This window comes from Salvelinus sp. IW2-2015, unplaced genomic scaffold (assembly GCF_002910315.2).
Source record: "Salvelinus sp. IW2-2015 unplaced genomic scaffold, ASM291031v2 Un_scaffold6374, whole genome shotgun sequence".
NCBI classification, from domain to species: Eukaryota; Metazoa; Chordata; class Actinopteri; order Salmoniformes; family Salmonidae; genus Salvelinus; species Salvelinus sp. IW2-2015.
In genome coordinates this window covers 1-12,875 of record NW_019947637.1, presented here as the reverse complement: position 1 = coordinate 12,875, position 12,875 = coordinate 1, and the positions used below count along the sequence as shown (strand labels likewise).

Below are 12,875 nucleotides of genomic sequence, written 5' to 3'. Positions count from 1 at the left end.
GAGGATCAGTGTTCTCCTCTACTGATCTGTTACTTTTTTGAGGAGGTTTCAGTTGTTCCTCTACTAACTGTACTTATTGAGAGATCAGTTGTCTTCCTCTACTGATTCTGATTATTATTAGAGGTATCGTGTCTCCTCTCACTATTCTGATTTACTTAGTTGAGAGGATTCAGTGTCTCCTAAACTGATCTGTTAACTTATTTGAGAGGATCATTGTTCTCTACTTAAATCTTGATTACTTATAGAAGGATCAGTGTACTTTACTGATTGATACTTATGGAGAGGATCGTTGTCGTCTTTACTGATCTGATTATTTTGAGAGGGATCAGTTTGTCTCCTACTGATCTGATTACTTATTGAGAGGGATTTCAGTGTCTCCTCTTACTGCATTTTGATTTACTTATTGAGAGGATCAGTTGTCTTCCTTCTACTGATCTCTTACTTATTGAAGGTCAAGGTAGTTATTACATGTCCCTCTGGACGGAATCCCTTCCTACATTTTATATTATATATTTTTTCCTTGCCAGATTCGGGACATAAAAAGGCACAATAACCACATTTCAAAGTCCCCATGTCAGTATGGGACTACAAGCTTACATTTCATACGGATAAGTGTATGTGTGTTTACCCTGAGCAGATTATAGGCCCCGGTGCAGATGTAATCTAGAAAACATCATTCAACCACGGCCGTGATAAAAGCAGATGGGAGAGAAGAAAAACGGGACCTCCAAAAAACCCAGCTACAAGAAGTCTGGCTGGAGGCCTCATCAGCCAACTGATGTTCTGGGAAAAGAAATGTTTTATCCCAACTACATAGGATAGGTTTGATGAACCACCATGCCTTTCTCCTTCATTTAATATGTAGATAAAAATTATATTATTTCCCCCACAATATGTTCCTTAGACAGGCTAAGAAACTGACCTAAAGCCAGGCATTGTGTTTAGTGAAGAGCCTTTCCCCAACTTTCAGTTTCCCATTTAAGAACACAGAGGCAGAACAAGCTTTAACACAATAAATATCTTTAATAATTAAATACATTCTGAAGTCATAAATATTGAGATTCATTGTGCAGTGTTTAAGATATGATAGCAGTCAGTAAGGAACAGTGTAAAGTGTGGATAGTCGAGTAAGGACAGTGTATAGTGGATACAGTCAGCAAGGAACAGTGTAAAGGTGGGATACATGTCAGCAGGGAACATGTAAAGGTGTGAAATACAGTCAGTAAGGAACCAGTGTATAAGTGTGGAATACAAAGTCGTAACCATTGAAGGGATCATCTTAAAAGGCCTGTTGGACTAAGTCAGGGGAACTGCAGTCAAGGTAGTGATACATCTGTAAGGTTGATCGTAGTAAATGTTGGATATATCAGTAGCAGTGTAAAGGGGAAGCTAAGTATGTAATAGGTGGCGATTATCGCAGAACAGTTCAAGTGTTACAGAGCAGGAAGGTAAAGGTTTGGTCATTGAAGGTAACATGTAGTGTGATACGTCAGTAAGGAACTTGAGGGTATAGCATAAGGAATTGGGTGTGAAGGTCAGAAGGAACATGTTAAAGGTTGTGGATACAGTCAGTAAGGAACATTGTAAAGGTGTGGGATCCACAGTCAGTAAAGAAACAGTGGTAAAGGTGTGGATACAGTCAGTAAGGAACATTGTAAAGGTGTGGATGGGAACGTAAAAGATTTGACGATACACAGAAGTAAAAAATGAGATCAGAGTTAGAGACAAGTTTACATGCTCAACATTAATCCTGCATCAGAAGAACAGTGTAAATGCTGCAGCAGTGTATATAGAGCTAAGATCAGAGAATTCTGTGGTGGTGGCTCATCAGCAGGACAAAACGTTCTGGAACGTTCAGATAGAAATGTAGAAAACAAACATTCTCTCTGACATCATTAGAATAAGGAGGATTGGCTCTATTCATGACCATTTCTATCTGCAATGTTCCATAACGCAATTGTTCCTGGACCTCTCCCTCAGCTCTGATACCCTCTCCTTTTCAGTCTTCCACCTCTGCCTGCTTCTCTGGAGAGAAGGACACATGGACCACAGTTAGTTAGCACATACAGATGCATATGGGCCACAGTAGCACATGATGCTAGCAGCAATACAAGATCCACATGGACCACAGTTAGCACATGAACTAGCAGCATACAGATCCACATGGACCATAGTTAGCACATGATGCTAGCAGCAATACAGATCCACATGGCCTACGGTTTAGCACATGTACTAGCAGCAATACAGATCCACATGGACCTAGTTAGCACATGATGAGGCTTCATAAGCACATGACAATACAGATACCACATGGACCATAGTTAGCACATGAGCTAGCATCAATAAGACCCCATGGACACAGTATTAGCAACATCAACGGATATATAAACAACAGACTAAATCAAATCCTGTCACGTGGTGAACACTGCCTTAAAATATGCACATTTTTAACTGTTGTACGAATCTTAAGAGATTATGGAACATCTTGCATACTTTACCTTTTTTTACATGTCTTCTCTACGTCACGGTTACATGTGCTCTACATCACGGTTACACGTGCTCTACGTCACGGTTACAACGTGCTCTACGCCACGGGTTTACACGTGCTCTCGCACGGTTACACGTGCTCTACGTCACGGTTACACGTGCTCTACGTCCAACGGTTACACGTTGCTCTACGTCACGGTTACACGTGCTCTACCGCCAACGGTACACCTCTTACTCACGGGTTACACGCGCTCTACGTCACGTTTACATCGCTTTACGTCACGGTTACACGCGCTCTACGTCACGGTACACGCTCTCGTCACGTTTACACGTGCCCTACGTCACGGTTACACGTGCTCTACGTCACGCTTACACGTGCTCTACGTCACCGGTTAACTCTAGCCGGTACATGCTCTCTACGTCACGGTTACACGGCTCACGTCCGAGCTTACACGTGCTTCTACGGGTTACCCTGGCCTCCGACGTTTTCCGCTTAGGCCGCTCCTAAACGTCACCTTACACGTGCTCTCTACGTCTACGGTTACACACGTGCTCTACGGTCGCGCTCACCGGGTTTACACGCGTCGTCACCGTACCTGCCTCGTTACGGTTCACTGCTCTACGTCACGGTTACAACGCGTCTACGTGTACGTTACACCGCGCTCTACGTTACGCTACACGTGCTCTTACGTCACGTTACACGTTGCTCTACGTCTCGGTCACACGTGCTCTACGTCAACGGTACATCGCCGCTCTACGTCATCGTTACAACGTGTCTCGCTACTTACTACTGGCTACTACGTGTTCTCACGGTTACACGTGCTCTACGCACGTTCGCTCTACGTTAGTAGCCGTGCGCTTCTTACGTATCACGGTTTACACGCCTGCTCTACGTCACGGTTACACGGCTCTACAGTCACGGTTACACGTGCTCTTACGGTTCCGGTTACAGTGTGCTCTACGTCACGGTGTCCTATCGCATGGTTCGTGCTCTACGTCACGGTTACACACGTTGCTCTACGTCACGGTTACACACGCGGCTTCTACGTCACGGTTACAGCGGCTCTAGTCACGGTACACTTTGGCCCTAACGTTTCCTTTTTCACGGGGGTTACACGTGCTTCACGTTCACGGTTACACGTTTGCTCTACGTACACGTTAACCCACGTGATCTACGTCACGGTTACACGCGCTCTTACGTTCACGGGACACGTGCTCTAGGTTGCACGGTTTCATTGCTCTACGTCACGGTTTAGCATGTGCTTCTACCGTTCACGGTTACACGTGCCCTACGGTCCACGATTACATTGCTCTACGTCACGTTACCCACGTGCTCTACGTTCACGCTTAACCGTGCTCTACAGTCACGGCTTTACACGTTGCTCTACGTTCCACGGCTTACACGTGCTCTACGTCACCGTTACACGTGTCTCTTCGACAGCGTCTCGCACGGTTACAAAGTGCTTACGCCTACGGATTACAACCGTGCTCTACCGTCACGGTTACACGTTTGCTCTACCGTTACGGTTACACGTGCTCTACGTCACGGTTTACACGTGCTCTACCGCCACGGTTACACGTGCTCTCCACCGTTCACGGCTTTCCCAGGCTACACGTGCTCTGACGTACGCCGTACTCCGGTTTACACGCGCTCTACGTCACGGTTACACTGCTCTACGGCACGGTTACACGTCCTTACGTCACGGTTTAACACGTGGCTCTACGTCACGTTACACTGTTGCTCTACGTGACGGTTACACGGGGGGCTTCTACGTCACGGTTACACGTCGCTCTACGTCACGTGTACACTGGTCTACGTCACGCGTTTACACTGCTCTACGTCACGTTACAACGTGCTCTACGTCACGGTACACTGCTGCTCTACGTCACGGTACACGGCCTGTCTACGTCACGCGTTACACGGCTGCTCTACGTTACGTTAACGCGCTCTACCTTCACGCTACGCGCTTACACGTCACGCTCTACGTTCACGTTACAGCCGTGTATCTTACGCCTTCACTGTTACGCACTACACGCGACGCGGTTAACGTTGCTCTACGTCACGGTACCGTGCTCTAACGCCGGTTACACGCTGCTACTCACGGCACCCGTGCTCTACGTCACGGTTACACCGCGCCTCCGTCACCGCTACACGGTTAACGTCACTTGCTTACACACTGTCTTGCTCTACGTCCACGGTTTACATGTGCTCTACGTCACGCGGTTAAACGCCACGTGTCACGGTACGTCGCGGACGTCCTCTACCGTTCACGGTTCACCGCTGCTCTCACGGTTCACGGCCTTACACAGTCCGGTTACTCACGTCTCTACGTTACACGTCTCACGCACGGTTAGTTCTGCCACAGTACAGTGACCACTGACCAGGAATATCAAAAAGCTGCTGCTTTTTCACTCACCACATATCTCAGTGTTTGGTGAACTTTTTATCATAGAGTGAGATAATTGTTTTTTCTATCTGATCATTCGCTTCTGTAGAGAGACGTTATCCTCCAATAGTATCCTCAGCTGGCCTCATTCAAACTGTCCTGCAATCAATCAATCAATCAGACATTGAAGATAATTCCATCCATCCATTTTATTCTTAACTCTTTGTGGATTTAAGGTCTCGTGCCTTTCCAAACATGAGTAATATTCATTGAAGATGCTGCTTTGAACAGTCTGAAGCTTACCACAGAGATTGTGTGTTTCCTCCAGCTGGTGCCAGTTAGTCTATGGGTCTTCTGTCCGTGGTCTTGGTCTCGTGTCTCTGCCTGCTCCTTCAGCTCATTCAACGTTCCCTGTTTCAACGTCCTGACCTCAGCTTTCTCCACTGGAGATGTCTTGTTCCATCATGGACAGGATCTGGACTGCCTGAGCTGGAGTAGGTCAGATACATACTATCAGGGCCAAATTCCTTTAAGCAGGTAAGCTCAACAGTACATGGGGGTTTCATACCACAGAGGAAGTGTTGTTATGGTGGCAGTGGCTCTTCCCCTGTCCAGTGCTTGTCCACTAGGCTCAGCAGCATCTCCAATTGGTTTCCTATAGCTTCCCTAGGAGACAGATTTGATACAATTACAAAAAACTGGTTATAATGAACAGTAAATCTACGATGAATGAATGTACTGTAGAGATAGGTGGGTTTTCTCTAGGATCGAATGAATGTACTGTAGGGATAGGTGGTGATTATCTCTAAGGATGGAATGAATGGTACTCTAGAGGAGTAGGTGGGTTTCTAGGTGGGTTTTTCTAGGTGGTGGGTTTCTCTAGAAGGGTGAATGAATGATACTGGTAGGGATAGGTGGGTTTCTCTACGATGAATGAATGTACTGTAGGGATAGGTGGTTTTCTCTAGGATGAAATGAATGGTACTGTAGGATAGGTGGGTTTTCTCTAGGGTGAATGAATGGTACTGTAGAGATAGGGTGGTTTCTCTAGGGGTTTTCTCTACGATGAATGAATGGTACTGTAGGGATAGGTGGGTTTTCTCTAGGTGGGTTTCTCTAGGCGTGATGAATGATACTGTAGGAATAGGGTGTTCTCTACGGATGAATGAATGGTACTGTAGAGAGAAGGTGGGTTTTCTCTAGGTGGGTTTCTTCTAGGATGACATGAATGGTACTGTAGGGATAAGGTTGGCGTTAATCTCAGGTGGAATGAATGGTACTGTAGGGATAGGTGGGTTTTCTCTAGGGTAAATGAATGACTTAGAGATAGGGGTCTCTAGTGGTTTTCTCTAGGTGGAATGAAGGTTTAGGGATTAGGTGGGTTTTATCTAGGGTGAATGAATGTACTGTAGGGATAGGTGGGTTTTATTAGGTGAATGAATGGTACTGTAGGTAGGTGGGTTTTATCTAGGGTGAATGAATGGTACTGTAGAGATAGGTGGGTTTTCTCTAGGTGGGTTTTCTCTAGGGTGATGAATGGTACTGTAGAGATAGGTGGGTTTTATCTAGGGTGAACGAATGGTACTGTAGGGAATAGGTGGCGTTTTCTCTAGGGTAATGAATGGTACTGTAGGGATAGGTGGGTTTCTCTATGTGGTTTTGTTTTTCTTAGGTGGGTTCTCTAGAGGTGGGCTTTCTCTAGATGAATGAAATGGTACTGTAGGGATAGGTGGTTTTTTCTCTAGGTGAATGAATGGTACTGTAGAGATAAGGTGGTTATCTCTAGGATGAATGAATGGTACTGTAGGAGATAGGTGGGTTTTCTCTAGGTGGTTTCTCTCTAGGGTGGAATTGAATTGATCTGTAGGGATAGGTGTTATCTCTAGGATGAATGAATGGTACTGTAGGGATAGGTGGGGTTATCTCTAGGTGGGTTTCTCTAGGGTGAAAGAATGATACTGTCAGGGATAGTGGGTTATCTCTAGGATGAATGAATGTTCGTAGGAGATAGGTGGGTTTTTCTCTAGGGGTGAATGAATGGGACTGTAGAGATAGGTGAGGTTTTCTCTAGGTGAATGAATGATACTGTAGGGATGTGGTGGTTATCTCTCTAAACATCTCACCTTCTGTGTCTTGGCATGTCTGTGGTGGGTGGAGGCCCCGTGCTGTCTTGGCTGACTGTCTGCTGGGTGTTATGGTAGGACAGTCTGGGAGGGTGCAGGATGGGGTTGGTGGCATCAGACCTACTGGGACAGGGACTTCTTGGACTTGGGGGGCGGATCTTCACTAAGGAAGACTTATGCTGGTCAACTTGATCTAAAGGAGGATAAAGCCAGTGCAACACACTCAGAATGTTGTATTAGGCCATTCATGCCACCTGATTTGTGTGACAGCGGTGACAGAGAGGATATTCAGAGTGTGATCTCACCAGGGTGAGGGGTGAAGTGGCCCTTGGCTGTGACTCTCAGGTGTTTGGGGAGTTTCTCTCGCTCCTCCCGTCCAGAGCTAGTCCTGCTGTGTTTCTCTACACGGGGGTTAAAGGTTACCCTCGGCCCCTTCAACGAGGAGGAAGAACCTTTCCTTCGAGATCCTTCTCTTAAACGTAGACCATTGGACTGGGAATGACAAGCTGATCATAATGAAAATAAAATATGCGCATTTTATACTGAAGGCTTGTTTGCTCACTTGAAAAAGGTAGACCATAATGAATGTAACTAGTTAAACATACAATTCATCAAGTACTGAATGAAATCAATTAAGGGTAAATCTCTGAAATCTTTCCATAAATGTGCAAAWTCCCCCATGTTCCTAGGGAAAACTAAAGACCACTTGTCTCCCCCTGGTGGACTGTCCCTACATTAACAGTCATGGTGTACATCACGCTCTAATACCACGCCATACTGTCATTTGTCAATGTAAAAAAAATGATGTACTATTCTGTGATCAAACAACATAAACTCACACTCCTCTTTGATCTGATGATAGAGCTGGGACTCTGGCTCCTTGTGGAAAGAGCCAGTAAGGAACAGAGGTTGACTATGGTCCCAGTTGCTCTTAGCAACAAGGTTCAACACTAGGTCATCGTTGTCATCCAGGACAGAGAGCTTCTTGACCAGGCGATTTACTGAGGCCATCCTCGGCTTACTGCTGCTATAAAACACCAATCAAACACTTATTACATCAACACATAGCACTACTAGAAGAATATTGTGTAATACAATCTATAACACTGTAATGTGACCGTTGTTACACTGTACACACTATTGGAAACAATGCCACATAAAGAACAGTTTACTTGTTAAATAAAATGAAATCTGAAGTTTGTCTTTCCGGATGTTTTCTAATAATACAAATCAATATCTAATGCAGACAAGAGACCTTGGTGTGGAAACAAGACCTCCTGACATTAGTAATCTGGTGTCTGTAACACTGTAGAGTATGTAAGAGTACAGTACCTCTGGTCAGGGATGTGTAAAACCCCCCCCCCCCCCCCCCCTCTGTTAGAGTACAGTACCTCTGGTCAGTGATGTCTAACACTGTAGAGTACAGTACCTCTGGTTAGTGATGTCTAACACTGTCAGAGTACAGTACCTCTGGTCAGTGATGTCTAACACTGTAGAGTACAGTACCTCTGGTCAGTGATGTCTAACACTGTAGAGTACAGTACCTCTGGTCAGGGATGTCTGTCTCCGAGGAGCTCGTCTGTTGGGGTCCGATCACAGAGTCTGAGGAGAAATGCATGATTGAAGCTCTTCTCTCACGGTCCCTGACTGGACAGTCATCTGCAGGAAAAAACAATAAGAAAACAGACATCAAATGTCAGATTGGGAAGAAGAACTATCTAACAGAAATATCATTGGACAGCCAATCGGACTCAAAATGAAAATATGGTAGCTATAGGTACCAAGCGTGCGAAGGTTGGACAGTGCGTGCACCAAGTACAGGCGGTAGTGTGGATCTGTTTTAGCCAGAGGGTTGAGCCTCAGGTCCAGCTCTCTCAGAGCAGTCAGCTGGCAGAGCACTTTGACCTCCTGAAGGGAGGGGATGTTGTTGTAGTACAAGTTCAGCCTCTCCAGCCTCTTCAAGTGTTGGACCCCCTATAGATGAACAAACATAGAAAGAAACAAATAGGGGTGGGTATCATTTGTGGAACATTCCAACAGGAATCTGTTCCAAAAACGTTGTAAATAACAAGGCTGCCAACAAAAAATGCATACAAAGTTGTATAGAGGCATAATAAGATACCGGGTAGGGAGTGGGCTATTTCATTACGTTTTTCACTCACCACGTTTATTCCCGAAAAATGTCTGTCCTCACTCTGGTAGCCTATGGACAAACATTAAGAATAAGCTATGTGGTGAGTTKATGCCTATTCGGCAGCTAGTTACCTAGGTGACTTGATCGTGCTACTTTGTATGCGTTGTTTGTTGGCAACCTTGTACTTTACAAAGTTTTTGAAACAGATTCCTGTTGGAACTTTCCACAAACTATACCCACCCAAACAAATGTGACTTACACATTCAGTGTATGTCCCAAATGGTGCCCTATTCCCTACATAGTGAACTACTTTTGCCCAGAGCCCTGGTTAAAAGTAGTGCACTATATAGGGAATAATATGTAATAGAGTACCATTATGGATGCAAAAAGATCTACACATTCAGACTTCAGTCACCATTTCACCATGTACTGAATACACATTTGTCTGTTGAGAGACATCTCACCTCGACAGAGATGAGTGCATTACAGGAGAGGTTCAGGGTTTTCAAACGGACAAAGTTCTTTAGTGAGATTCCCAGATGTCTGATTTTTCTCCTTGTATGAGCCTGGGAGCTCAGTGATCTCACATCCGCTGTAAAGTGGTCATGAATGTTAGTAGCCAGCAATCAAAGTTGGGTAGTTGTAGACCCATGGTAACGTTGTCCATCTTTCGCTAGATAGCTACCTGTGGCCAGATAAATTCAAAGCACTGTTTAGCCAGCTAGCCTAGCAAGCGAGCTAACGTTAGCATTAAGCATAGTCTCTGTGCGTTAGTTATCAATTAGTGGAAGTTTAAAACTGGTTTTAAATCAAACTAATCATACATCTAGGCTACCAACCTACAGGCTATAAGTTAAGTGTCAAATATATTACCAAGGCAAAGGTGAATTAGATGTAGCTTCTCTCGTCCACTGCTCTGTTACTGTTGTCAACAGCGCCGCCATATTTTTCGAATTTGGTGGGAGATCGAGCCGAGCATGCGCAGTTCTTTAAGGTCTGGAACGCCCACATCCTGGTACTGCTTGCCTCACGTTCAAACAAGCGGAACAGAGACAGGTTAAGGTGAATGTTATTAACCGATATTTAACCGATATTTTTCAGCTCACATATTAGTTTCAATCTTGACTTTGGTCATTATTAACGTGGTTACTAACCTGAAACATAGCTGTTTAGAATGTTAACACTGTACACATAGCTACGGTGCAAGACAAGTATACTAGCTTACTTTCAACAGTYTTTTCTCAACTTTGYTATGGTATTCAACAGTTTACTTGCAGATATGTGAAAACGTCTTCTCTTTCACAAATCCCACTCAGTCTCTTCATATCAAATGAACAGTGTGGTCCTCCAACTGTAGCTTTGGATTTGAGTCAAGACCAATGGCAGGCTGTCTGACAGAGTTGATCACAGCATGTTCCAACCTCACACTGTCAGTCTCTGCCCTGTACACAGCATATCAGCTCTTCAAGGTAATTTTGGGATATATTGGTGTTTCACTTGAGTGTAACTCTTGTGTACCATTAAACCATTCTTCACCCCTTTGCCACTGATTATTGTCATGACTCTCTTTCTCCTCACCCTGACTGTTCCCTCATCTCCCTCTTTCTCTTGTAGGACCACAGAGCTCCAGCGGTGGGTTTCTTTCTGCTTGGTCTCTCCTCAGGCCTCTGCACCCTGCCTCTCTCCTTCAGCCCATACCTGACSTCTGTACAGGGGGACCTGGAGTGGGCCGGCGAGGTCCTGGCTCCACCGCTGGTCTCCTTCGGCTTCCTGTGGCTCAGCGAAGACCGCAKCACAGCCAACATCCTCCTTATTGGCTCAGCTCTCCTCCCGGTGCTCTGCGATTGGCTGTCAGCGGACGAGTTGATGCTGATGTCWCGCTGTCTGGCCCTGTCTGCCATCTCCTGCTCGCTCACTGTGTGTCTGTTTGCGGGAAACGCTGTCGGGGCCCTGGCCAGTGTGGCCCTCAGCCTGCCCCAAATGGTGGCCCCCAGGGTGGGGGTCAAGACTCTGGCTCCCCTTGTCTCTCCTGGGGCCACTGTGGGACTGCTTAAGTGGCTCCTGAAGGGCTCCATGGCAGTAGGGTGCTGGGCCTCTGAGAAGGCACTTAGCAAGTACCTGTTGGAACTGAAGGAACTGGACTCACCATTTTAACTTATTACCACTGTAACACAGGGTTTCCCCAAACTCAGTCCTCAGGACCCCGGGGTATTAGATTCACTTTTCCTTAGCACTACACACGCTTATTCTTCCAAAATAAATCATCTAATCAATCCAGCTTGATCATTTTCAATCATCCATATGTATGTTTGGGCAAAAACCAAAAACCATGCACACCCCTTGGAGTCCCAGCCATCGATTTGGGAAAACGCTAAACAATGTAACAGTTACTGACATGTCTGCAACAGTTACAACTAGTCCCTCACACCATTATGATAAATGACGAGTGGTTAAAGTTGATTGTCTCATCGATGTGCACATAGAGCTGTTGACAGCACAGAGAACCAGGTGAATGTGGGACGGATTTTCTATTATATTTTGTTCCTTGCCAGGCCTTGCCCTCAATAGAAGATAGAAATGAAGCAACACGGTCTGATCTGAAACCTCTCTGAACCCATGCACAGCGCACATTTGACACTGAGTAAATGCCATGGAGTACTGCACTACAAAAGACTTCGGGATGCACTCTTATATGCTGGTGTAGCACTCAAAATGGCCCTGTTGCACTCCAAAAATGGCCTTGGTGCACGCTTCAAAATGGCGGTCATTGACTTACAAAAATAAGCAGCTATGTTCTACTATATTATTTCTAGCTACTGTGGCTTGCCATCTTGATCATGTAGAGCGCAAAACCCTTTCCACTCACTCCTGAGCCAATAACCTTTCCAATTCCTTCACTGAGCCAATAACCTTTCCAAATTTCCTTCCTGGACCAAAAAATGGACACTTTCCACTTCCTCCTGGCCCAATAACCTAATCCAATTCCTCACTGGCCAATGACCTCTAAAACCAATTCCTCCCTGGCACACATGGACACCTTTCCAATTCCTCCTGGCCAATATGCACCTTTTCCAATTCCTCCTGGCCAATTGATCCATTCCTCTCGCCAAACTTCTCCAATATTCCTCAAAATGAACTTATCGTTTCCTGCCAATGCACCTTTCCAAATTCTCCTGGCCAATGACCTTTCAAATTCCTCCTGAGCCAAATGGAACCTTTCCCCAATTCCTCCTGGCCAATGACCAATTTCAATTCCACTGGGCCAATGACCTTCCATAATTTCCATACGAAAGAGACACAATTAAACCTTTCCAAATTCCTACAACTGCCAACAAATGACCTTTTCCCAAAATTCCTCCTGGGACTCAAATGAACCTCTTCTCCAATTCCTCCCTGGGCCAAATGACCCTTTCCCAAATTTCTACCGCCGAATACACCTTTCACAATTCCTAACCGGGGCCAATGACCTTCACAATTCCTCCTGGCCAATGCACCGCTTTTCCAACTTCCCTCCCTGGCCAATGGCACCCGGCCGACTTGAATCAATAACCCTACTGGCCAGGACCTTATTCTCCAATTCCTACTGCCGCCAATGACCTTTCCAATTCCTACCTGCCAATGACCTTTCACAACATTTCCTACCTGCCAATGACACTTTCAATTACCCTACTGCGCCGAATACCTTTCCCAATTGCCTCCTGGACCCACAATACCTTCCAATGCCTCTGATCTCTCTCGGGTGTT

The 12,875-nt window shown here is 45.6% G+C and overlaps 2 protein-coding genes and 2 long non-coding RNA genes across 4 annotated transcripts; 3 read left to right on the top strand and 1 right to left on the bottom strand.

Moving 5' to 3' along the window:
- The first annotated feature begins 1,059 nt into the window (after positions 1-1,059).
- LOC139026921 (uncharacterized) lies at positions 1,060-1,711 on the top strand. The gene is made up of 3 exons (XR_011478904.1): positions 1,060-1,113; positions 1,556-1,589; positions 1,628-1,711. It is a non-coding gene; the product is annotated as an uncharacterized lncRNA (long non-coding RNA).
- A 3,490-nt stretch (positions 1,712-5,201) lies between these two features.
- On the bottom strand, positions 5,202-10,081 carry cep72 (centrosomal protein 72; the record flags this gene model as incomplete). Its single annotated transcript, XM_070442154.1, is given in 11 exon segments — positions 5,202-5,309; positions 5,311-5,363; positions 5,446-5,540; positions 6,998-7,190; positions 7,303-7,503; positions 7,837-8,024; positions 8,542-8,656; positions 8,779-8,971; positions 9,596-9,723; positions 10,005-10,039; positions 10,041-10,081. Coding segments are annotated over 11 exon segments (1,344 nt in total), but the record flags the coding sequence as incomplete, so codon positions are not given.
- Positions 5,926-6,795, top strand: LOC112078843 (uncharacterized). The gene is made up of 4 exons (XR_011478905.1): positions 5,926-5,980; positions 6,139-6,181; positions 6,307-6,387; positions 6,761-6,795. It is a non-coding gene; the product is annotated as an uncharacterized lncRNA (long non-coding RNA).
- A 58-nt stretch (positions 10,082-10,139) lies between the features above and the next one.
- Positions 10,140-11,335, top strand: LOC112078842 (transmembrane protein 276). Its single transcript, XM_024144955.2, has 3 exons — positions 10,140-10,187; positions 10,489-10,600; positions 10,746-11,335. The coding sequence occupies exons 2-3, from the start codon at positions 10,511-10,513 to the stop codon at positions 11,283-11,285; spliced, it is 630 nt and encodes a 209-aa protein (XP_024000723.1). The 5' UTR covers positions 10,140-10,187; positions 10,489-10,510; the 3' UTR covers positions 11,286-11,335.
- The last annotated feature ends 1,540 nt before the right edge of the window (positions 11,336-12,875 follow it).